The sequence below is a fragment of the Pelobates fuscus genome, chromosome 1, assembly GCF_036172605.1.
Source record: "Pelobates fuscus isolate aPelFus1 chromosome 1, aPelFus1.pri, whole genome shotgun sequence".
NCBI lineage: Eukaryota > Metazoa > Chordata > Amphibia > Anura > Pelobatidae > Pelobates > Pelobates fuscus.
In genome coordinates, this window is record NC_086317.1 from 251,229,326 (window position 1) to 251,256,213 (window position 26,888).

Here is a 26,888-nt window from a genome sequence, read left to right on the forward strand (position 1 = left end):
GTCAAACTGTTCTTAAATGGTTTGACTACTTACTCTGAAAGGGGGGCCCGGCCCTCCTGGCACCATAACGACTACACAGAGCAGTAGTGGTTATTGTGCATGGATTATTTCTTTAAATAATCTCCAAGTGCCCCAGTAGCCAGCAAGCCAGCCAGCCCACAGGCTGGCCGCTGGCCAGTAGCCAGCCAGCCCACAGGCCACCAGTTAGGCTTACAGCCAGCAAGCCCACAGCCTGCCAACCGTAGCCAGCAAGCCACAGCCTGCCAGCCAGCAAGCCAACAGCCTGCTAGCCGCAGCCAGCAAGCCCACAGCCTGCCGGCAGTAGCCAGCAAGCCCACAGCCTGCCAGCAAGCCCACAGCCTGCCAGCCGCAGCCAGTAAGCCCACAGCCTTCCAGCAAGCCCACAGGCTGCCAGCCAGCAACAGTAATTAAGGTAAGAGGAGCCAACTTGGCCTAGGTATCAGCGAGCTATGTTGTGTTGCTATATTGTGAATAGGAACCAGAGTGTTGGAGAGACCCACCTCCAGGCCCCATTAGACTCCATTGTAGTCTCTAATGGGACCTGGAGGAAATTCTTTCTAACACACTCTCTAAAAAGACACTGAGATAGCCTCTGCTAGAATACTCCCCCCCTCCATGGCCCATTAGCCCTCAATTGTAGTCTCTACTGGGGCCTGGAGGCGACTGTTTCCAGCAGGGACACTGAGATGGCCTCTGTTAGAAAGACCCCCTTCCAAGCCTATTAGACTCCATTGTAGTCTCTAATAGGGCCTGGAGGGGATTCTTTCTAACACACTCTCTAAAGGACACTGAGATAGCCTCTGCTAGAAAGACCCCCCTCCATGGCCCATTAGCCCTCAATTGTAGTCTCTACTGGGGCCTTGAAGGGATTATTGCACTTTTGTTCCTTGTGTCTAAAGATTGTGTAGGTTGTGGCTGGAGGCGGTGCATGGAGGCGGGACATAGGTGGCGCTTGCTGCGGAGTATGGGTGGGGCCTGTAAGGGGGCCCTTGATTTATTTTGCCCGGGGGCCCTGAGGGTTCTCAGTCCACCCCTGGACACTAGGGACACTGACTGGGAGGCATGGGGACACTGGGAGCCATAGGGACACTGGCTGGGAGGCATGGGGACACTGGGAGACATGGAGACACTGTGTCCCTAGTGTCTCTGTGTCCCAATGTGTCTACCTATGTCTCACAGTATCCCCATGTGTCTCAGTGTCTCCATGTGTCTGTGTCCCCACGTCTCCCAGTGTCCCCTAGTGTCTCAGTGTCACCATGTGTCCCCTAGTGTCTCAGTGTCCCCATGTCTCCCTGCTGCCTTTCCCCTCATCCCTCACTTCCCTGAGCTGTAGTCTGTCTCTGCAGGCTGGGAGCTGCTGTCTGAACTCTCTGTGCTGTTGTTATAGTGTAATTTAGAAATAAACAAAGATGTTTAAATGTCTATCTGTTCCTGTCCAAATTAGAGAAAATTAAATTGCGGATATACGCTGAAGTAATTCAGACTGACACACGGAGTTCAGGTTAAAATAACTTCGAGGAAATTTATTGGCAAGTGAAGCAAGAGCGGGCTCACAGGCCCTTTTAAGAGCCATTTTGCGTCATCATTGATTATCAAGATATCAGTAAATAAACATCATTAATTGGATTGATTGTTAAGTGTCTGTGTTAGTGTCCACCTATCAATATAATTAATTGGCTCAAAAACTAAGTGGTTAGCTAAGTGTCTTCCCACCAATAGGTGGTATTGTTCTGGACACGGGTGGGGACAGAGGGCTCAAGCGCCATCTTCCCTAGCATGAGGTTTACTCGGTGGAAAGGGGGGCTTGAGCGTCATTTTACACAGTCAGTGATGTCAGGTCTTGTGGTCAGGTGCAAGGTTCTCTTATGAATAGAACATTTCATTAGTACAGTGTTCTCATGGCCTTCAGATAATACTATGTTGCAAGTTATAGGGAAATTCAGCAATTCCTGAGTTAGTCATGTCTTTATAGAAAATACAGTCTCTGTTCATTGTATTAAGTGTAGCTGGGAAATTCTGTCATGTAATGTAGCTCAAAATGGAGAAGTCAGGTAATGAGGACAAAATGGAGGATTTGTCACAGTGTGAGGTTAAAATGGAGTTAGTACAACAATTCAATACAAGTTCAATAAAGATTTTTAATAATTCTACATCACTGTGTAGCTGCTCCCCCACGGATCAGTGAGTAGAGAGAGGCAGGGAGGGATATACTGTAACTTCCTATCCCTGTCTCTCTCCATACACAGTGACCCCTACTGGCCGGTGCTGGTATTGCAGAGTAATCTCTGTTTATACTGAGAAAAACGTTTGCATTTGTATTGCCGGTATTACTGCAATACCATCAGGGCCAGGCAGTCTCAAATACAGGCTGTGCCTTAAAATACCAGTCAGATGGCAAACCTAAGAGTAGTGTGTTTCAAAAAAAAAAAAGTTACTTTTTTTTTTTTTTTTTTTTTTTTTAAATGGGCCTATTCCATGGGCCTGGGCTTGGAGCTGCAGCTCCATCAGCCCCTATGTTAATCCAGCCCTGGTTGTAATGAGTGCCTAAGGTTCAGTGCGATGAATGTCTCTATCTGTCTGTACACTGGTGATTACTTTATGCCTTCAAGGGCACCTATCATGTAAATAAAGTTAAGCACCTAGAATGAAGGCAGCTCCTATCTTGATTGATATCTGGTAATACTGGCTCAGTATAATGACGGTTTCACTAGAGTATAGTATGAATATAAATAAGCCAATCAAACGTCAAAGTGTCGTCAGGGAGAGATAAAAGACTCTAAATCTTTAGGATGCTGACCGTAAGTAGTTTACTGAGTCGAGAGGGTATTCACATTAATGATTGAATGGATGTGCTAAAATATCCTTCTTCTGAATTGTTGGAAAGTTATTCCTATATATTGTTTCCCATAACTGCACGTAATTATATAAATTACTTTACAATCCGAATGTCCGGATTGACGAAATTCGTCTGAATTTCAATTCAGACCGAAACGAATTGCACATGTCTAATGATTAGAGCTCTCCAATCCCTCAAACATGAGCCTAGACTTAGGTAAAACAAATTTGTTTAATGGGAGCCACACACAGGGGAAACTAATATATGAGATAGACTCATTACATGCAAAGCAAGATAGTTCAAGCCGTGATTTGTCACAAGTGCGATGATTATGGTTTACAGCTCATGAAAACCCCAAATCCATAATCTCAGTTAATTAGAAAATTACATGCAATCAATAAAACAAGAAGTGTATAAAGAACAATATCGGACCTCTGAAAAGTATAAGCATGCATATGGACTCAATACTTGGTTTGGGACCCTTTTGCAACAATTACTGCCTCAATGCGTTGTGGCATGGAAGCTATCAGCCTGTGGCACTGCTGAGGTGTTATGGAACCAGGGCCGCCATCAGGGCATGACAACCATAACAGTTGTCATGGGCCCGGCGGTCCTGGGGGGCCCCGAGCCCCACATACTGCTACAGTAAGTAATGGCTGAGCTGGGGAGTTAAACAATCTCCCCAGCCAGCCTGCACTCAGCAAGGGGCCCGCACAGCCGTCCGCGGGCCCCTGCTGCTAAAAATGTTCTCCCTCCGTGCAGGGCATACTGAGGGGCAGCTAAGGGGCCTCCCAAAGACCCCACTAGGCTGCCCCTCAGTATGCCTGTCTCCAAACACAGCCTCACTGAGCTGCCTGTAACTGCTCAGGGCAGCTCCGTGAGGCTTGTTTTGCAGGAAGTGACATCACCAGTCACAGTGAGCTATGCGGAGCTGCCCTGAGCAGACTTACAAGAGGACCACCAGAGAGGTAAGGTTTGGGAGGGTTTTGGGAGCCACTACCCCCCCTTGCTCCCACTGCATCCCCTACCCCCCTGCTTCCACTGCATCCCCTACTCCCCCCTTGCTCCCACTGCACCCCCTACCCCCCCTGCTCCCACTGCACCCCCTACCCCCCCTTGCTCCCACTGCATCACCCCCCCCTTGCTCCCACTGCATCCCCTACCCCCCCTTGCTCCCACTGCATCCTCTTGCTCCCACTGCATCCCCTACCCCCCTGCTCCCACTGCATCCCCTACCCCCCTGCATCCCCTACCCCCTGCTCCCACTGCATCCCCCTACCCCCCTGCTCCCACTGCATCCCCTACCCCCTGCTCCCACTGCATCCCCCTACCCCCCTGCTCCCACTGCATCCCCCTACCCCCCTGCTCCCACTGCATCCCCCTACCCCCCTGCTCCCACTGCATCCCCCTACCCCCTGCTCCCACTGCATCCCCTACCCCCCCGTGCTCCCACTGCATCCCCTACCCCCCCTGCTCCCACTGCATCCTTACCCCCTGCTCCCACTGCATCACCTGCTCCCACTGCATCCCCTGCTCTCTCTGCAGCCCCTACCCCCATGCTCCCTCTGCAGCCCCTAACCCCCTGCTCCCACTGCATCCCCTACCCCCCCTGCTCCCACTGCATCCTTACCCCCCCTGCATCCCCTACCCCCCTGCTCCCACTGCATCCCCTGCTCTCTCTGCAGCCCCTACCCCCTGCTCCCTCTGCAGCCACTACCCCCCTGCTCCCACTGCAGCCCCTACCCCACTGCATCCCCTGCTCCCTCTGCAGTCCCTACCCCCTGCTCCCTTTGCAGCCTCTAGCCCCTCTGCAGCCCCTACCCCCACTGCATCCCCTACCCCCCTGCTCCCACTGCATCCCCTGCTCCCTCTGCAGCCCCTACCCCTCTGCTCCCTCTGCAGCCCCTACCCCCCGCTCCCACTGTATCCCCTCCTCCCTCTGCAGCCCAAACCCCCCTGCTCCCTCTGCAGCCCCCTCCCCCCTGCTCCCACTGCATCCCCACCCCCCTGCTCCCACTGCATCCCCTACGACCCTGATCCCACTGCAGTCCATACCCCTTGCAGCTCCTACCCACTGCAGCCCATACCCCCTACAGCCCCTACCTCCCACCTCCCTCTGCAGCTCCTAACCCTTGCGACCACTGCAGCCCATAACCCCTACAGCCCCTACCTCTCTGCTCCCTCTGCAGCCCCTGCTCCCTCTGCAGCCCCTACCCCCTGCGACCACTGCAGCCCATACCCCCTACAGCCCCTGCTCCCTCTGCAGCCCCTGCTCCCTCTGCAGCCCCTACCCCCTGCTCCCTCTGCAGCCCCTAGCCCATACCCCCTACAGCTTCTACCTCCCTGCTCCCTCTGCAACCCCTACCTAATTCAGCCCCTACCTCCCTGCTCCATCTGTAGCACCTACCCCTGCTCCCACTGCAGCCCCTACCTCCTGCAGCCCCTACCTCCCTGCTCCCACTGAATCCCCTACCCAACTGCTCCCACTGCAGCTCCTATTACCCTTTGCACCCACTACATCCTGTCCTTCCTCTGCACCCACTACAGCCTCTATTCCCCCCTGTACCCTCTGCAGCCCCTTCCACTCACACCCTTTACAGCCCCTTCCTTTCGGCACCCTCTGCAGTCCCTTCCCCTTTGCACACACAAACATAAAGGGACACTATATAGTTACCAGAACAACTACAGCTTAATTTATATTATACAGCTTAATGTAGTTGTTCTGGTGAGTATAGTCTACCACTGCAGGGTTTTTGCTGCAAAGACTGCCTTTTCAGAGAAAATGCAGTGTTTACATTGCTGCCTAGGAACACCTAGGCGCTTCCTGTGTCAGTGTTGCAAAATGTGCAGCACTGACATTCAACATCTCCATGCTCTTCATGTCGACGCTGAACGCTTGTCATAGAGAAGCACATATATATATATATATATATATATATATATATATAGAGAGAGAGAGAGAGAGAGCGATTTTCGCTATATATATGTGCACAGAGGGCCCCCTGCTACCTGTACGATGAAGAGGGGGCCCAGCAGCACACTCTGTCCTCCTTTCCAGCTGCTCTCTGTCTAACTTTCTTGCACCCTGCGGCCGCCAGAGCGTTGCCACGGGTTACTATGGCAACGCTCCGCACAGCACACAGGCCTGTTTCGTGAGATTTAGTCAGAGAGGAGCTGGAAAGGAAGACAGTGTGTGCTGCTGGGCCCCCTCTTCAATGTACCGCGGCTGGCTCCCTCCACCATGCCACTGGATCAACAGGAAATGCGATCTCCCTCCTCCCTGGCACGGTAAGAACCAGGGAGGGGGGAATAAAATTGAAATATACACAAATAAATAAAAAAAATAATACTCCCCTTCCCCCCCTATTTTACACACACTGAATCTTAACAAGCACACTCTGCACTACACACACACACTACATTCACTAAACACACTCTGCACTACACACACACTACATTCACTAAACACACTCTGCACTACACACACACTACATTCACTAACACACTCTGCACTACATTCACTAAACACACTCTGCACTACACACACTACATTCACTAAACACACTCTGCACTACACACACACTACATTCACTAAACACACTGCACTCACTACAAACACTACATTTACTAAACACACTCTGCACTACACACACACACACTACATTCACTAAACACACTTTGCGCTACAGACACACACTACATTCACTATACACATTGTGCTCTACACACACACACACACACACACTACATTCACTATACACATTTTGCACTACACACACACTACATTCACTAAACACACTCTGCACTACATTCACTATACACTCTCTGCACTCACTACAAACACTACATTCACTAAACACACTCTGCACTACACACGCACTACATTCACTAAACACACTTTGTACTACACACACACACTACATTCACTAAACACACTTTGCACTACACACACACACACACACTACATTCACTATACACACGTTTCACTCACTACAAACACACTACATTCACTACATTCACTATACACACTACATCCACTACAAAAACACACACTCTGCATGCACTATACACACACCTACATTCACTACACACACACTCTGCATCTAATGCATGCATACAAACATTACATACATTACACAAAACGTACAATCTGCATCCACTATACACACTGCATCCATGACACACATACTGCATCCACTATACACACTGCATCCATGACACACATACCGCCTCCACTATCCACATTCTACATCCACTATACATACTGCATCCATGACATACATACCGATACCGCATCCACTATACACACACACACACACACTTCATCCTTGTGGGCGGACTCGGGGCTGGCCCCGGGGGCCCAGATCTTGAGCTGTGTCAGGGGCCCTAAAATTTCTGATGGCAGCCCTGTATGGAACACCAGGATGCTTCAATAGCAGCCTTCAGCTCTTCTGCATTGTTCGGTCTCTTGTCTCTCATCTTTCTCTTGGCAATGCTCCATAGATTCTCTATGGTGTTCAGGTCAGGCGAGTTTGCTTGCCAATCAAGCACAGTAATCCCACGGTCATTGAACCAGGCTTTGGTGCTTTTGGCAGTGTGGGCAGGTGCCAAGTCCGGCTGGAAAATGAAGTCAACATCCCCATAAAGCTCGTCTGCAGAAGGAAGCATGAAGTGCTCCAAAATCTCCTGGAAGAAGGCGGCGTTGATACTGGACTTAATGGAGCACAGTGGACGAACACCAGCAGATGACATAGCTCCCCAAATCAACACACACTGTGGAAACTTCACACTGGACTTCAAGCATCTTGCAGTGTGTGCCTCTCCATTCTTCCTCCAGACTCTGGGTCCTTGGTTTCCAAATGAGATGCAAAAGTTGCTCTCATCAGAAAAGAGGACTTTGGACCACTAAGCAACAGACCAGGTCTGTTTTTCTTTAGCCCAGGTAAGACGCATCTGACGTTGTTTGCTGTTCAGGAGCAGCTTGACAAGAGGAATACGACATGAAGCCCATGTCCAGGATCCGTCTGTGTGTGGTGGCTCTTGATGCACTGACTCCAGCTTCAGTCCCCTCCTTGTGAAAGTCCCCAACACTTTTGAATGGCCTTTTCCTGCCAATCCTCTCCAGGCTGCGATCATCCCTGCTGCTTGTGCAACTTTTTCTTCCACGCTTTTACCTTCCACATAACTTTTTATTAATGTGCTTTGATACAGCACTTTGGGAACATCCAACTTCCTTCGCAATTACCTTTTGACCCTCCTTATGGAGTGTGTCAGTGATGGTTTTCTGCACAACTGTCAGGTCAGTAGTCTTCCCCATGATTGTGATTCCTACTGAACCAGACTGAGAGACCATTTAAAGGCTCGGAAACCCTTTGCAGATGTTATGGCTTACTTAGCTGATTAGAGTGGGACACTGTGAGCCTAGAACAGGGGTCGGCAACCACTCGCGGCACGCTGGGTGCATTTGAGCGGCATGGGAGGCTGCCGACCGATCTTCACTAAGGGAAAGCAGAGAGGAACCTCTTTTTGCTTTAGTCTATGTATTTATAAGTAAATTACTATGCCACCTCTTTTTGCTTTATTCTATATATTTATAAGTAAATTACTATGCACCTCTTTTTGCTTTATTCTATATATTTATAAGTAAATTACTATGCTGCACTAGGAGCTCTCTTTCTGTTGTTGTCTCCTTAATAGGTGTCAGAGTGATTTCCATGTTTGCAAGTATACCTACAGATTGTGTTTTGTTTCACCACAACCACTGTTTGTTTTTCAATTATTTATAATATTTCCACTCTGTAAACACCTCATTTCATGTACACAGGGTTACTTTCACTCTCTATAAGAGGTCCATAGTGAATACGATTTTTGTTGTTGCGCACCATCACTACTGTAAGTTACAGTGGGTTAAAGTAATTATCACAGGCAGGAAAAATACACTTTTTATACATTCACTGTAACTTTAAAAATATACGTCAAATCTTCATAAAAAGCATACTTTAAATCAGCATACTTTAAATATAAACATAACCAAAAATCATACAAATCCCTCTAGTGGATAAAAAGTTAGACGGAAGCCCTTTGTGACCGACAGCAAGCACATTTTCCTGCCCAAAACAGTTCCATAGATTTGGGCTGTGCGTCCCATTCAAATGCACGAACGAGGACGTTCGTGCATTTAGCTTAGTATAGCAGTGAGTTCAAACTGCCGAACGAGACTTCGTCTCTGCGGCTTCAAACTTAGTGTAGGAGAAGGTAGGGGTCAGGGGTGTTCGTCTAAATGTGTAGCCGATTTCAGTTCCATGAATTTGGCTACACATACCGCTGACTTTGTTCGAATGAACAAAGATGGCCGCCGCCACGTGTTGGTTTGCACGAACTGCGACCACCCAGCGGTCGGCAATTTCCCTTCAGCAGGCTCCCAGCCTGGGAGGTAAATTGCCTGCACACTTCCACTTCTGGGTGGTCCGCCTGTGTAAGCACCATTTACTGAACCAAGTGGAAAATAGCAATGAACAAAGGATTTTAACCAAGTCTGGAGAAACTGGGAACACAGGCTTAAAGGGGAAGTGTCACAAACAAGTCTGGGGACACCGTCTTAAAGGGGCATTGTCCCAATTTTCCCTATGTCCCAAAAATGTGCTTAAAGGGCCAGCACAAGTCCCATAAAAGTCCATAAGCCCCAATACACACCAGGGCTATAGTCATGAGGAAGGAGGCTGATGATAAGGCTTCTCCATAATACAGGGAAGCAGGGCAATTTGTCACTTAAAGAGACAGTTACCAGAGTCATTTTGTAACAATTAAAAAGAAAAGGATTAATCAATCCGATTAGTTGTTGTCTTAAAACTGACCTTCTTTATTTGTTGTTATCGTTAATAAAACATTTAACTTTCTTCACCATGCATTCCTCTGACTATATTGCCGGCACACCAAGGGACGTCAAAGTTTTACTTCGGCACACCACTACCAAAAGGTTGCCTACCCCTGGCCTAGAATATTGCACCTTTTCACAATATTCTACCGTATTTTTCGCTCCATAAGACAAAAGTGAGGGGAAATGTCTGTGCGTCTTATGGAGCGAATATGAAGCTTTACTTACCTGTCTTGCAGCGTTGGCCGGCAGCACAGGGCGCACCGCGGTAGTGGAACTTGAATTTCATGTTCCGGTTTCCGGCGGGACTGAAAGGAAGTGTGCACAAGCTGAGTGCGCACTTCCTTTCAGTCCCGCCGGAAACCGGAACATGAAATTCAAGTTCCACTACCGCGGTGCGCCCTGTGCTGCCGGCCAACGCTACAAGACAGGTAAGTAATTATGGGACAAGGGGAGGGGGACAGTATGGGAGAGAAGAATATGGGGAGGGGGATGAAGTCTATGGGGAGGGGGGGGGTGAAGTCTATGGGGAGGGGGGAGATGAAGTCTATGGGGAGGGGGGGGAGATGAAGTCTATGGGGCGGGGGGGAAGATGAAGTCTATGGGGAGGGGGGAGATGAAGTCTATGGGGAGGGGGGGGAGATGAAGTCTATGGGGAGGGGGGGGGGAGATGAAGTCTATGGGGAGGGGGGTTGATGAAGTCTATGGGGAGGGGGGAGATGAAGTCTATGGGGGGGAGATGAAGTCTATTGGGAGGGGGGAGATGAAGTCTATGGGGAGGGGGGGATATGAAGTCTATGGGGAGGGGGGGAGATGAAGTCTATGGGGAGGGGGGAGATGAAGTCTATGGGGAGGGGGGGTGGATGAAGTCTATGGGGAGGGGGTGGGTGAAGACTATGGGAGAGAGGAGAAGACTATGGGAGGGGGGGACACTATGGGACAGGGGAGAAAAAAAATATTCTGTACAAACTGTCCCACTATGGGACAGTTTGTTCAGAATATTTTTTTTTCTGGGTTTCTTCCTCTAAAAACTAGGTGCGTCTTATGGTGAGGTGCGTCTTATGGAGCGAAAAATACGGTAATTTACTGAGATTGTGGATTTGGTTTTCATAAATTGTAAGCCATAATCACCGCACTTATGACAAATCACTTGTGTCGGTTACTACTCTTGCTAGATAGGTCCGTTGGATCTTTGTGGGGGTAAATTCCTTGTTCAGTGCACATTCCGTACGGTGATGCGGCTTTTTCCATGGGAATCTACATTCCGTATGTTTTATTTCCATCCATCTTCAATTCCAAGGTAGTTGTCAATAACTGCGGAAACACAACATAATTTCGATAGCCACCTACGTTTCAAAACTCTTTGACAAAAGTAGTCGTGGCCGAGTGGTTAAGGCGATGGACTAGAAATCCATTGGGGTCTCCCCGCGCAGGTTCGAATCCTGCCGACTACGGTGTATTTTCTTTCTAAAAGTTTATATATATATTTGTCAAAAAAGAAAAAAAAACACATTCTTTTACTGTTGCTAATTGAAACAAATGTATAGATTTTTTTGATTGACGGTCATTGTCGCTTCTTCCAGCAAAGGACGGTATTATCATCATTGGACTTTATATGAGTGTTTTTAGATTTGTGGGCTCGAGCGTATCTAGGACATCTATCAGTGTTTAAAACCCTGTAGCTGGATCAATGTAAATGCAAGCATAATATAAAAGATAACTGTTTATTATTAGATAAATTATAATAGTAGCACCAGTGTTAACAAAGACATGTTAAAACACGAATTTCTAAAATTTCAAAGAAAAGTAAAAATATAAAATACATTTTAAAATATCATATAAAAAAGTAGCCTTTTCATGGAAGGTCAGACAGTAACTTTTTTCATTATCGTTCATTTACCTTCCAAAAAATAAGATAATCTAAAAATTACAGAGAACTGGTTACAAGATAAACTAATTATTATTTACATTGTGAACAATATGTACACATAACATAACATAAACATGAGGTTTTTCTATAGTATTCGTTATCTAAACGTGTTTTATGATATTCAATAAAAAAAATAATAAAATCATCCTCCCCGTCGGGGAATCGAACCCCGGTCTCCCGCGTGACAGGCGGGGATACTTACCACTATACTAACGAGGATTGGATATAGGAGGATGTCGGAGGATGTCGGAGGATGTCGGAGGATGTCGGAGGATGTCGGAGGATGTCGGAGGATGTCGGAAGATGTCGGAGGATTTATTTTTATTCCAGAACAAAAACAATATTATTCGGATATTATTTCATCCAAATTAAGTCACAAGAAAAAGAAGAAGCGCTTGGGAATTAAAAATTGATTCCACAACAGAATAAAAAAAAGTTACAGAACCAGCTCCAGGAATGAGAAACTTATAAAGTAGGTATTCATACAACGGCCTCGTAGGGGAAATAGCTAACACTTTATTATGGGTATTTTAGGCTACCTGTCCGACATCTGAGAAGATGCTAATAACCCCAGAAGCAGTTCCACTCCAGGAATTAGGAATTTATAGAGTAAGATAAACCCTTATTATCTTTATTGGACTTTGTATCTGCGTAAAAATACAACTGCATGGAAGACAAGTGATTCTGTATGAGTGTTTTTTAAACATGTGGGCTAGAGTGTATCTATAGGAATATCTGTTCTTTGTAAGTAACCATGTAGCAGCATATAAATGCAAGCATTATATAAACGAGAAAAGCTTAGATAAACTATATTAGACGTAGTTTTAATAAAACGTATACGAAAATGTGTACCTTCAGCTTGCATTAAAAAATAAATTTCTGAAATTTAAAAGAAAAGTTAAAAAAACTCAGCCTCCCCGTCGGGGAATCGAACCCCGGTCTCCCGCGTGACAGGCGGGGATACTTACCACTATACTAACGAGGAATTGCTATGTAAATGAACAGTTGATCGAACAGTTGATAGAACAGTTGATGGAACAGTTGATTGATGGAACAGTTGATTGATGGAACAGTTGATTGATGGAACAGTTGATGGAACAGTTGATAGAATAGTTGATGAAACAGTTGATGGCACAGTTGATAGAATAGTTGATGAAACAGTTGATGGCACAGTTGGTGGAACAGTTGATGACCCATTCGTCCGTGGGTATCTGGTGAAGGGCACACTGTCGCTCGAAACCCTCCAGATATTCGTTGATTCCCCCTTCGGCCTCCTGGAACTGCTTGAAGGCTGCGAAGGGAACCTTTTTCTTCCTGATGTTGGCCGAAATCGTTACAGCTGGCTCTGGGGCATCGTTTATCCGGCGGATCTCGTACTCCATTTTTGCCTGGGTCTCTGCAGTTACGTCAGCCAATATCTGGGCTATTCTCTCCTCAGATGGATTTGGCCCAAATAATGCCAGTCTCTCTGTTACAATCCTCGTTGTTTCATCTCCTGAGGTAACTGGGGGTTCTGCCATGGTGCATGGCCATTAGCATTACCCTACAACATGAGTCAAGGCTGCGAGTTGAGGGTAAGAAGACTGATTTTAATGGGTACATACATCAGCTTTATACATTTTTTTCCAGGCCAGGGAACACCCACTGTACCTGGTGGGGCACTGAAACACAAGTAACATGAACCAATCATAACAAAGTGCATTTTTCTAAACTCTCCCCTCCATCCAGGAGATAATTGGTTTAAGTGGCCGTAGTAATTTAATTATCTCCAGGTACAGAAAATATATTTAAGTTCAAACTGTAACAAAAAACACATAAAAATACATAACTCATATTATACATAATTCAACCCCAATGTTCAACATATCCCCGGATAACTTGGATCTGAGCGCTCAATATATCCAAAAAGCGCTCAGATCTCACGAATACAGTTGGATCGCCATGGGGTTAAAGTTTTCTCAACGACCATTTAGCATAATTCAGCCCAGGATTAGTTCCATAATTTTTAGTCCTCAGGGTCGGTCTAGTTTGTGAGTATGAAAGTACCGAACGACGCTGTGTCCGTATGTTTATAGCCGAACGGATGAAGGTCTGGAGGTCCCAGCGGTGTTCGTGTAAAACAGTGACCGAAAACAGTTCCACGCGGTTGACGACAAACACTGCTGGGGTGTTCGGCAAGTCAAGATGGCCGCTGCCACGTGTTCGTTTATAAGAACGACAACCACCCAGCCGTTCTTCAATTAAGCTTCAGTTAACCGCAAACCGCAGCTTCTGGGAGGCTAAGTGGCACACTCCACATGCAGGGTGGCCGGTTGTTCGGCATTTTGTTCGGTGGTTTAGGGGTGAAAGAGGTTATCAAGTCTTAATGGGCCACACATGACTGTTCTTGGGAGTCTTATAGTTCGTACGGAAGTTCAACATACTAAAAGATATAATGAGTTACTTTGTGGTTTAGTTACATGGCAGGAACAGTCATATTGTAACAACTCGAACAATACGGCAGACAGAGGGAACTTGTAACAAAAACTAATAACCAATCAGATCCAAATACAGGTTATAAAAGGTGCCATGAACATTCCATAGTTCTCTTTCTTTGCAACTGATACAAAAAAACAAAATCCATATACTATGAAAATGGGTCATAACAGGACAATTATAGTAAATCTGAAATTGGTCAAACAATTGAGATAGAAAACTTTGATAAAACCATAACCATTAGAACTGATAGACTCTTTGAAGTCATCGTAGAATTAAACTGAGAAAGAAACAAAATATCAAATTCATGATATTTTATGAACCAATTAAAAGTATCTATTCTCGACCCGGGGAAATATTTCCTTGCTGCTGCCAAAACCTGAAACACGATTGCCAAACCCTTGAGCAATCGGGAAGCAATAACTTAGACGTACATAGGTGTATGTAAAGTTGTCTTTTTGAGTTCAGGTTGGATTGGGAATTTTAATTAAAAAAAAAAAAAAAAAACACAGCCTCCCCGTCGGGGAATCGAACCCCGGTCTCCCGCGTGACAGGCGGGGATACTTACCACTATACTAACGAGGATTGGCTATGTTAAGAACAGGAGAATCTTTTGTTTTATTCAAACATTGCTAGTTATTTATTATATTGTTATTAGTTTGTTGGGTTTATTCTTTTTTTTTTTATTATTATTATTATTCAGAACCACAAATGTAGCCCATTTAGATTACTTGGCTCAGGTGAACAGGGCAATGAAAGTCCACTGATTATACGAATTGCTGGTGTACATGATTAAAAAAAAAAAAAAAACACCAATTACAAAAAGAAAACCCCCAACAACAACAAATGGGAGTGCTATGTTTAATTACTATTATTCTCAATCAAGAATTCACAAGTTCCTGGAACATCCGCTGGCCCAGGACAGTGTGCATTTTTAGTTTGTTGTTGTGTTATGTTGTTTCTCTTACTTTACTGCAATTTTAAATCCATTTAAAGTGAACCTACAATCTTTGTGTTTCCTACACATGGTGAACTTTCTCAAGTGGTTTGTTAGCTTCAGTCACAACTGTCTCCAGAGCACAATAAAAGTGAACACGACTAACAGCACTACTGGTAGGAGGCGATTGGAGGAGTACACTTCGAATAAATAATATAATAAACACTGAGCTATAAGATGTAAAACAAATTAACTGGACAGCAAGCAGTAGTATCCAGAAATATCTTCAGTTGTCAAGCAACCAGCAGACAAGAGATAGTCTGCAGCACATGATTGCATTGCAGAGATGGCTCAGTGTGCCCAGCAGCCATCTGGGACAAGGCACCAATATGTGAAAAGTCTGACTCAGCCTGGTTTGCCACTTTACCAGAGGTCAGACATGAAAGATACAAGTACTGCAAAGAAAAATGAGTTCCAAAAGGATTGACTGAGTAGGTTCCTATCTAGGTGGGGAAAAACCAACAACAGAAAACCTAGGACTAGGGATGGGAGGTCAGTGCAATCAGGCATTTCAAGGAAAATAAGCATGATTCATTCCATTCATAGCCTGGAAGCCTCATGAACTGCAGAGTCCTTGAATACAAATCAGAATGAAGGCTTTTTTTCTGTGGTGTCATTACAATGTGCAATATTATGAAAAACACACGCTGAGGTATGCATTAAGCTCTTTTTTTTTTTTTACTTAAAACAGCATCAAACTAAAATCAAACAAAAAAAATGAGAAAAGTTAAACCTAACATGAAATCACAACTAACAACCAATCAGATCCAAATACAGGTTATAAAAGGTGCCGTGAACATTCCATAGTTCTCTTTCTTTGCAACTAATACAGAAAAACATATTCTATAAAAATGGGTCATAACAGGACCATTTCGTCCTAAATAGTAAATCTGAAATTGGGCAAACAATTGAGATAGAAAACTTTGATAAAACCATAACAATTAGAACTGATAGACTCATTGAAGTCATCATAGAATTAAACTGAGAAAGAAACAAAAATATCAAATTAATGATATTTTATGAACCAATTAAAAGTATCTATTCTCGAGCCAGGAAAATATTTCCTTGCTGCAGCCAAAACCTGACACACGATTGCCAAACGCTCGAGCATTCGAGAAGCAATAACTTAGACCAGAGTTTCCGAATTGGTGTTCCACGGAACCCTGGGTTCCGTGAGATCACAAATGGGGTTCCGCCGCAATTTCGGGAAACAAAATGGCCGCCGCTGATAATTGAGACAGGCGTTGAGGGAGCACTCTTCCCTGCTCAGCTCCCTCAAGCGCACCGCAGTGATGCCGGAGCCAGAATATGACATCACTCCAGTCCCTGCATCACTAGGAGGCACGTGAGGAAACTGAGCAGGAAGGTCACTGCTCCCTCGCCGCCCGCACTGTATTGGACCCCAGGGGAATAGAGACCCCATGCCAGAACTCCCAAAGGTAGGGAGGCTGGGTGGAGTGAAATTTTAAAAATTTTTTTTACAAAAATTGTGTGTGTTAAGGAGTTTGTATGAGTGTTTGTCAGTGAGTGTGTGTGTTTGTCACTGAGAGTGTATGTGTGTTTGTCAGGGAGTGTGTGTGTATGTGTGCTTGCCAGTGAGAGTGTATGTGTACTTGTCAAATACACTTGTATGTCAGTATGTGTGTACGTGTGTGTATGTGCCAATGTGTATCTGTGTGTCAAGGTCTGTGCATGTGTCAAGGTGTGTATCTTTGTGTCTATGAATGTGTGTATGTGTGTTAATTCGTTTGTGTATGTATGTACGTACGTGGCATACGTATGGCAATCATATGTCCATACATCCCAGCAATCAAACACATATATGTGCATACGTCCTAGCAATCAAACACCAACACAACATGCAAACACACTCCTGCAAACACAAACATTACATACACTCAAACACACCCTTCACTCAAACACTAATACTACACACAAATGTACATCCGCATTAAAAGCAAACACTACATCCAAGCACACCCCTGCACGCAAATGCAAACATTATGTACAAACACACCCTTGCACGCAAATGCAAACATTACATACAAACACACCCCTGTATCAAAACGTTAACATTATATACAAACACCAACTGTACACAAAAGCACACCTGCTCCTAATTACTACTACCTGTTTACTATCTGCGCTACGGCACCAAAATTTATTTGGGGTTCCACCTTGTTAGTGCATTATGTCAAAAGGGTTCCACACGAAAAATAATTGGGAACCCCTGACTTAGATGGACACAAGTGTACTGAATTACAATTTAAGTTTATTATGTTTAAGCATACTGTTTTTATAAGCTTGAAACTTATCCTTGCAAGAGAATTTGAAAACAAGCTTCTTAACCTTGAAAACGTACACACAAAAATAGGAGTTACAATATTTGGAATATGATCAAATTGTTAGAAACAAAAAGTGCTGTTAGATAGAATGTACAGTTCAGTCAGATTTGAGAAAAACAAAAAGTATAAAATATTAGCTCAGCAAAAATGAAGGTTTATTTGTCAATATAGCATCATATATTAACCCTTTCAGTTGTATATATAACGTACGGCTGAAATGCTAAAAATGGCTTTCCCATTTTACCCATGCTGCTGGGGCCAATTTATACAACATACAAAATCCAGCGCACTCACTCATTCACGAAACAGCAATTTCAAGTCTCACAGATTGTAATAGTTTTACCTTACCTAAGCAACAAATAATGGGGGTTTAGCTACAGTATGTAATCATATGTTGCATAAGTCTGCCACAAGGTCAATGTACCCCATTCTCGGCTGGTCCTACTCTATTATTATTATTATTATTGCCATTTATATAGCGCCAACAGATTCCGTAGTGCTTTACAATATTATGGCAACCTAATCCCGCTCTTATGAGATGCTGTTCAGTGAATGAGCGAGTATGCTGGATTTTGTATGTTGTATAAATTGGCCCGAGCAGCACCCTGTAATCTATGCATGTTCCGGTGAGTGCAGCCCTCTTGGTTTCATTTACCTTATTTACTAAAATCTAATTATTTGCAACTATATATGTGGGAGTGAAGCAGGGCTGGAAGAGAGAGTAAAGTGCTGCCCTATAGGAGAGAGCAAGAGACAGGTGTGTGAGGTAGAGGTTACTCTGGGAGGCCTTAAGCTTTCCTAAAGAGATGGGTTTTAAGGCACTTCTTAAACGATTGAAGACTACGGGAGAGTCTGATGGGGGTAGGCAGGCTATTCCATAGGAAGGAAGCCACCCGCTAGAAGTCCTACAAGCGCGAGTTGGCTGTACGGATGCGAGCAGCGGTCAGGAGATGATCACAGGCAGAATGGAGGGAACGTGGAGGGGCATACCTATGGATCTGTGAAGAGATATAAGAGGGGCTAGAATTGTTCAGTGCTTTATATGTATGGGTTTGAATTGACTTCTATAGGATACAGGAAGCCAATGTTATTGATTTTATTCAAGAATTCCTTGAGAAGAACATGGTTATCAGCAAAAATCAGCACGGTTTTATGAAACACAGGTCGTGTCAAACTAACTTGATTGCATTCTACGAAGAAGTAAGTAGAAGTATAGATCAGGGTGTTGCAGTGGATGTGATCTATTTGGACTTTGCCAAGGCATTTGATACAGTTCCACACAGAAGATTAGTGTTCAAACTCAAGGAAATCGGTCTAGATGAAAATGCTTGTTCTTGGGTAGAACATTGGCTTAAAAACAGAGTACAAAGAGTTGTCGTTAATGGTAAATGTTCAAGCTGGACAGAGGTGGCAAGTGGTGTCCCTCAGGGGTCTGTTCTGGGACCCCTTCTATTTAACATGTTTATAAATGATTTTGAAGACAGCATTGAATGTCATGTTTCAGTGTTTGCAGATGACACAAAACTTTGTAAAATAATACAATGTGAGCAAGATATTACTTTGCTGCAGAGGGATTTAGATAGACTGGAGGACTGGGCACTCAAATGGCAGATGAAATTTAATGTTGAAAATGCAAAGTTATGCACTTCGGCGTAAAGAATACACAAGCAACGTATACCCTTAATGGAAGCGAATTAGGGATAACAACACACGAAAAGGACTTGGGAATTGTTATAGACAACAAACTATGCAACAATGTGCAATGTCAATCAGCAGTGGCCAAGGCCAGTAGGCTATTGTCATGCATAAAAAAGGGCATTCATTCTCGGGACGAGAATATCATTTTGCCTCTTTATAAATCACTGGTAAGACCACACATTGAATATGCTGTGCAATTTTGGGCACCTGTTCTAAAGAAGGATATTATGGCACTAGAAAAAGTGCAGAGGCGGGCTACAAAATTAATAAAAGGAATGGAACATATCAGCTATGAAGAAAGGTTAACAAATTTAAACCTATTTAGTTTAGAAAAACGTCGCCTGAGAGGGGATATGATAACACTATACAAATATATTCGAGGCCAATACAAACCATTGTGTGGAAATCTATTCACAAACCGGACTTTACATAGGACACGAGGTCATGCGTTTAGACTAGTTACATAGTTACATAGCTGAAAAGAGACTTGCGTCCATCAAGTTCAGCCTTCCTCACATATGCTTTTGCTGTTGATCCAAAAGAAGGCAAAAAACCCAGTCTGAAGCGCTTCCAATTTTGCAACAAACTAGGAAAAAATTCCTTCTTGACCCCAAAATAGCAGTCAGATGTCTCCTTGGATCAAGCAGCTATTATCCCACTAATTAGAAATTGTTTTTTTTTTTTTTTTTTTTTTTTTTTCCGACTTTATATATATATATTTTTTTTAATTCTTTATTTTCATTGTGCATGAAATAACAACAGGCGTGCAGGGCCACGATAGCAGCTGCAGGCTTTTCATAGCATTATAACAAATTAAATTGTGGCAGATGAAACAGCACTTTTTTTTTTTTATATAAAACAAACATGCAAGTATCTGGCATTATGACAATAGTAGATAGATGTAGACACACTATGCTATACAAGCCTATGAATTGTCTAGTTAGTGACGGTTAAGTTTATATTAATTGTTAAGTTATGTCTATGGCATTGCAGGTCTGAGGATGGCAAACGTTAACAATTTTGACATGTCTACAACTATGCAGATTCTTCTTTTAGTTAGAAATCAAGATGATTAAACAAGATTCACAAACAAAAAAAAAAAAAACAGTAACCACTGGGAACCTCAAATCTCACAAGCAGAGATAAGGAGATAGTCTCCACTGCGCAGTACTTCCCTAAAAATTATTGCTAAGCTATATGGTAAATACAGCCCACCTTGTTTCAAGAGAACCGTGGGTTATTCCCAGGATTGCCTAGGCAATGTCTGGGGGTGGGAGGCTGAGGCAATATGAGCATCGTTATTGTGCATGGGGATTTCATGTTTGAGGACTGGGACTGCGCGGCGCATATCAGATGTTTACAAGGTAAAAGAAAAGACATGAAAAAACACAAGCCATAATGAAACAAATGCTAAGAAGGCATTCAATCTGGAGCTGTGCGCTAGTTATAAAACCTCTTCACAGGGTAGGGGAGTCCATCGGTAGGTTGTTGGTCGGGGATACTAGGGGTGGTAGTCCCAGAAAAAAATGCTGTCCGAGTGAGGTATGGAAAAAAGGCAAGTCACTCAGCCAATGCCCTCTCTCAAGGCCCATTCCTTCCATGTTGTAGAAGGTGCTGTTGGGGATTGCCATAGCTTGTCCTGGAGTTTCAGCAAGTCAGTGCTCCGTATGGGTGGCAGCTTGTGGGGATGAACTGGCCCCTGGACAGGTCCTTTCATGGTTGGGGAGGCTGAGCGGGGTGAGAGATGGCTCCAGTGCTTCGCTCCGCTCGGGCGCTTCACTCGTTTCTGCCGTCGGATCACTGCGCAGCGGGCATTTATAGTGTTTGTGCTGTGGGCAGAGCGAGGTAAGGCAGCCCTCCGGCTCCTAGTGTATACTATGGGCTGCTCCTGGGTGCTATTAGCCATAGGGCTTTGGGTTTTCCCCTTTGGGGGGTAATGGGGTGTCTTGCCTGACTGCCGTTGTAGGAGGCAGCGTGGTCTCCATCTGCGCAGGCAATGCTTAGGAGCTGGGCCCCTAACAGTCGTCTTAACGGGCAGACGGGCTCTTGACACTGTTGGTGTGGGGGCCGCTGGTGTCGGAGGCCGTGCAGGTCGGCTAGCTATTTTGTTCCAGAATTGGTCGCAGATCGCATCAAATCTGGCCCTGAAGAGTGTGCTCCATTCCTGGCTCTCCAGCTCTGCTTGTGAATGTGGGGGCACCGCTGCGGCGGCCATTTTGGGTACGTCGCTGAGTTTCATGCTTGCCGCTGAAGGTATGTGTTGTGGAGACAGGCTTACCCAGTGGGGACCGGGATGACCCCCGCCGGTCCAAAGGGGGGGGGGAGAGTACTGCGGGGCCTCTCTGTGAGTTGCAGAGCGAGGAGATCGGCCGCCTCTCCCCAGCTCCACTCCCAGTAGGCCGCAGTAAGTCCGACCGGGCATTCTGCTACAAAAATCGTCGAGTGAGGTATCAGTCTGTTCGCCCGGAGGACCCTGACCCAGATAGAGCTTGTTGGGTAGTGTTGGAGTACAACAGCTGGGAGTTATGCCCCAAAATCTGCCGATGTCGGAGGAGCTCAGGCTCTGCACGTCTTGCCAGCTTGAAGGTCAGGCTCCGCCCCCCAGAAATTGTATCCCTGTATGTTATGTTTTTGCAAGTATTTATCCAATTGCAATTTAAACATCTGTATAGACTCTGACAAAACCACCTCTTCCGGCAATGAATTCCATATCCTTATTGCTCTTACTGTAAAAAAAAACTTTTCTTTGCCTTAGATGAAATCTCCTTTCTTCAAGCCTAAATGTGTGACCTCGTGTCCTATGTATAGCCCTGTTTATGAATAGATTTCCAGATAATGGTTTGTACTGGCCCCGAATATATTTGTTTAATGTTATCATATCCCCTCTAAGGCGCCGTTTTTCCAAACTGAAGAGATTTAAATGTTTTAACCTTTCTTCATAACTAAAATGCTCCATTCCTTTTATCAATTTTGTAGCTCGTCTCTGCACTTTTTCTAGTGCCATGATATCCTTCTTTAGAACAGGTGCCCAAAATTTAAAAAAAATTAGCAAATACATACTGTTGCAATCTAAAGGTACATAGACCTCACTTAACAGATGACAGTTTAGCCAGTACTAAATGCATGGTGAAAAGCCCAAAAAAGTGCTTTCATACAAGGAGAGAGAGAATAAGGAGCCTAAAGTAAGATAAAATAGGGTTTCCCAAAATAAAACTAAAAGGATCATCAAATTACAATAAATAACAAACTAACAATTACAAATTTGAATATTTTATTAAAAAAATGGATAAGTTCAAAATCTAAATTTAAACCCAAAGGTGCTAAGGTCTCCAGTTCAAATATCTATTTACCCTCGATCTTACTTAGCTCCTTAAAATTGTTTTCTCCTTTCCAATATTTTTTCTTTTGTCATATAACCATATAACTTATCAAAGAGGGGTCACCACCATGATGTTCAGCAATGTGTGAGGAAACACTGTGATTGGCGTATCTCCTCTGTATATTGCCCATGTGCTCTCGTATACGTATTTTAAAAGGTCTTGTGGTCATGCCTACTTATTGTAGACCACATGGGCACCAGAGGAGATACACCACATTAGAGGAATAGCAAGTCAATACAGATTTATATTGTTTGTTTGTGGTTTTGGATATAAAATTTAGTTTTCTTACAAACTCCACACATTTTGCAAGGATAAAATCCTGGCTGTTGTGCAAAATGATTAACAGTAGATGAAGATTTAATATGATTCTTAACTAAAATACTATGTAATTTTTGGTACCTCGATATACAATGTTAGGGTTATCTTTAAATATATCTATAAGATCATTATCAGTAGATAGTATATGCCAATATTTGTTGATAGATTTAATTTTATTGACTTCACAATTAAAGTTTAAAATGAATAGGGGTTCCTCTTCCCCTCTACTTTCTATGGAATTCTTTTTATATTCCAGAACTGTATGTCTAGGAATCTGTCTAACTTCTTTGATCTGTTGATCCAAAAAAAGAGGCGTTATAGTTTTTCTAATAAAAAATGTTTTAGATTTTTTGGTTTGAATATCATATTGCTCTAAATTGCTACAATATTTAAAAATTCAAAGGAATTGTCCCTTAGGTACGTTACAAAGCCAGGGATCATAATGGCAGCTTGTGGTGTCAATATAACTGTTGACATCCACTGGCTTGAAGTGAACCCTAGTTTGTATTGTGTGATGTTCTATATAGATGTCAAGATCCAAAAATTGTACATTAGTTTGACTAATATGACTCGTCAAAAAAACACCTCTTATTATTCAAAAACTCAAAAATTCAAAAAAGAATAAATTGAGAAAAAAAGAGGTCGCCCTTCCAGATGAATAAAATATCGTCAATATACCTGCGATAGAGGACCAAGTTCATAGATTTAGGGCATAGATTGTTGCGAACTTGGTCCCCACCGACTAACTGTAAAAAGAAAGCTCCATCGAACCAAAAAAATATTGTGATTAAGTATAAGACGTATACCGTCTAAAATAAATTCCATCTGTTCGTCACAATAACTTCTACTGCTTTCTAAAAAGTGTGAAACTGCCTGGCATCCTAAACTGTGTGACATAATTGTGTAGAGGCTTGAGACATCGCATGTAACCAGATGATAACCATTTATCATATATTACTCACTTTTACTTTACAGTACACACTAGGTATTATATTACTGTATATATTACTGTTTTTTAGGCACTGCTGAGGTCCGCTTGCCATCTGTGTTGTGTATACATAGAAGTATAAACTATTTGACCATTTACCTGTATTTCTTTTGAGGGGTGCACTCCTACTCTGTGTTTAAGCACATTGTTTTTTTTTATTATTATTTTGTATTTAATCTAATTAATAAGGTGTTGGGGATACACCCATTTACACCCTTCTGACACTTTATTTTATTGGAAGCGGCACCCTTATACCTATCTTACATAGATGGGAGTTTATTCGGAGGCTTGAGTTTTAGGCATATTTGTCAATCAGTTGTTGCCCACTAGCAATTGAAGGATTTTTACATAATACTTTTGTAACCAAGATATGACTTGACTTGCAATTATGAAAAATTACCTGTGTTGGTAATGTTAGAATTCCTTTGTAAGGTAACAAACTAAAATTTCGGGTCCTGTAGTGATTTTGTATATAGATGTAATGCCCGCTCTGTGCCACAGTAGGTAATTAAAATGTGGGTTTTGAGCGAACAACGGTTCTATGGACAATGCATGTGATATTTGTTCTGTGTTCTTGTATTTGGTCTGGTGTGCATCCCAGCCTTTAAGTGTGAGGTTTATTGTGGGTAGCATGTGTGTATACGTATTTCTCATGGTCTTGAGTGACCATCCAAGTGAGGTGATAATCAGACCATCTGTGTAAGCGGTCTCTAATTAAGCCCAAAGTGGTGGTTTGTGTTGTATTGAAAGGAGAGAGCCAAATAACATTGCCTGGTCAGAAATTTGGGACACCCATGCCTCCTGAGGAAAAGGGTTAGTAACGTGTAGATAATACAACTCTGGGTCATGAGTTTGCCGTTATAAACGATTTAAGTACATTGTATGTGTCTTTCAGGTAAGTGGAAGTAGCATCTATTGGTAAGGTTCTAAATAGATACTGACATTTTGGGAGAATCGTAATTTCTAGGAAATAAATATACCTTTCCATTGCTGGAGTTGGCATTTAACATTTTTAAGGAGCTTAAGGTTTAAGGTAATTTGCCGTGTAGGTATTGTTTGTAGACTGGGTAAAATATATTCCTAGACATAGGTGAAAAGGTCACAGTGTGGTATGTTGCCCATAACCTTTGTTTTCTTGATTTTTGAGTTTGTAGTATGAACATTGTATTGTAAAAGGAGGGTCGTGGAAATCCAGCAGTGAGAAGTGTGGTTGTTCAATCAGCAAAAAAGGTTTTTGGTATACTATATTTGTTGTAAATAAAAGAAAATCTTGTTTAATTTAATGTAAATGTTATATTGTACTGCCTCTATATGAATATTTACAATTTCACTTTACTGTTCTCAAGTCTCTGATTATTTGGGTGTTACCCATTTGTGTTATGCTAAAATTGGGAATGATGACCTTAGTATGCACCACCCCATCCCATAAAAAACATGCATACATTATTCATTATTCATTTTTCCATTGATGGTGTATGGAAATAGCTTACAAAAGCAGATGTTGTCTGAAACTTTTACAAGCCCTCCTATTCTAACCCAACCCAGACTTTCAGTGGCTATCCAATCACCAACTTCCCAATGCAGCTCAGTGAGACGTTATTGCGAACCAGGTGCTTTGAGCAATGGCAGCCTTTGGAGTTTAGCTCCACTGAATTAATCTACTTGAAAGTAACGGGACTGGTTGTCTGACATCTGAACTATTTGTAGAATGGAGGGGGAGCTGGATGACAGTTTATCATTAATTCTCTAGGCCAGAAGGCAATGTCCTTTGCATTTCCACTATGCAATCTGGTTAAATAGATTATATGATCACAGGACACCACCACAATTTTAGGGTCAGCATTATATATTTAAATAACCTGGAAGTATATAGCACAAGCTTTGAAGAAAAATAAACAACTTAAATTTTAAGAAACTCAAATCAGTTTATTCACAGAGAAAATTATGTACACACAAAAAAAGTGAAATACAAATTTGAAAAAAGAAAAACATTTTTTTTAAAGAAAAATACCAAAACCTTTTTTACTTGTACATTTTTCATTTAAATGTGTGTACACTGGTTTGAAATCTAAATCACAAAAAGAAAAAAAAAGAAAAAAAAATAAAAGAAAAAGGCATTTGCTTCATATTACAATTAAATTATTCTTGTTTATTGGCACAAGAATAACCACTGCTCAACTATTTGCAAAATGTTAAAGTGTATTACTAGAATTCAATTTAAACGCAAAGTAAAGTATAGTTTTGTAGAACAAAGTAAACATTCAATTAAAATCCAAACTTTTTTCATTTTTTTTTTTTTTTTACAAAAATGTAATGTACAATTATTTTATACATTGCCTTGCAGGTTATTAAAATGTTTCCATAGTATGTCACTCAGGCAGATGCAAATTTAGATTTTAAACAAGAACATAATGAATCAATCGAAAGAAAAACTCCCACAATGTATTTTAATATTAAAGCTTTTCCATGACAATTCACTGTCAGTCTTTCTTCTCACTTTTTAAAGCTTGCAATCTTTCCAATAAAGGAGGGTGGGAATAATGCCACATTGAAAATATCCAGTCAGACACTGGAAATCCTAAATTATCTTTATTTAGCTTAATTAGTGCAGCATACAAGTCTTTTGCCTTGCCAAGATTCTTGGCAAACGCATCAGCTTGGAATTCAAATCTTCGGCTTAATACTGTGAGACAAAATGAGAGCACCTGCAAGAAAATAACCATACATGATTAAAAAGAAATTACTTCCATTATATTTACAGGTTGCTTGTGTTTAGGATTATTGCATAGAATGAAACTATAGATCTCTGATCTCTGCTTGCGGCATCCACCCCCACCCCTCCTCCCTTTATCTATGTGGTTTAAGGCATTTTCCTTTTTTTCGAGAAGAGACCTGGCTAGCATCTTGAACACATAAGCAGTGACAGAACCTGCCCATACTTCCCCTGGGTTAAAGATAGTTCTAATTTCTGTGCATGAATTTAAAACATGAAACTGAACACAAATACTTCCAATTTAAGACATGCA

At 42.9% G+C, this 26,888-nt stretch overlaps 1 protein-coding gene and 4 non-coding genes across 5 annotated transcripts in view; 1 reads left to right on the plus strand and 4 right to left on the minus strand.

The window, feature by feature from the left end:
- The first annotated feature begins 11,103 nt into the window (after nt 1–11,103).
- TRNAS-AGA (transfer RNA serine (anticodon AGA)) lies at nt 11,104–11,185 on the plus strand. Its single transcript has one exon. It is a non-coding gene; the product is annotated as a tRNA-Ser (tRNA).
- A 623-nt stretch (nt 11,186–11,808) lies between these two features.
- Nucleotides 11,809–11,880, minus strand: TRNAD-GUC (transfer RNA aspartic acid (anticodon GUC)). Its single transcript has one exon. It is a non-coding gene; the product is annotated as a tRNA-Asp (tRNA).
- A 694-nt stretch (nt 11,881–12,574) lies between these two features.
- TRNAD-GUC (transfer RNA aspartic acid (anticodon GUC)) lies at nt 12,575–12,646 on the minus strand. Its single transcript has one exon. It is a non-coding gene; the product is annotated as a tRNA-Asp (tRNA).
- A 2,003-nt stretch (nt 12,647–14,649) lies between these two features.
- On the minus strand, nt 14,650–14,721 carry TRNAD-GUC (transfer RNA aspartic acid (anticodon GUC)). Its single transcript has one exon. It is a non-coding gene; the product is annotated as a tRNA-Asp (tRNA).
- An 11,204-nt stretch (nt 14,722–25,925) lies between these two features.
- The window catches only part of ZMPSTE24 (zinc metallopeptidase STE24), a 41,028-nt gene continuing 40,065 nt past the window's right edge, over nt 25,926–26,888 (minus strand). Inside the window, exon 10 of the mRNA XM_063444554.1 lies at nt 25,926–26,567. Coding sequence (XP_063300624.1) covers nt 26,343–26,567 — 225 coding nt within the window. The 3' untranslated portion in view covers nt 25,926–26,342. The remainder of the gene's footprint in view (nt 26,568–26,888) is intronic.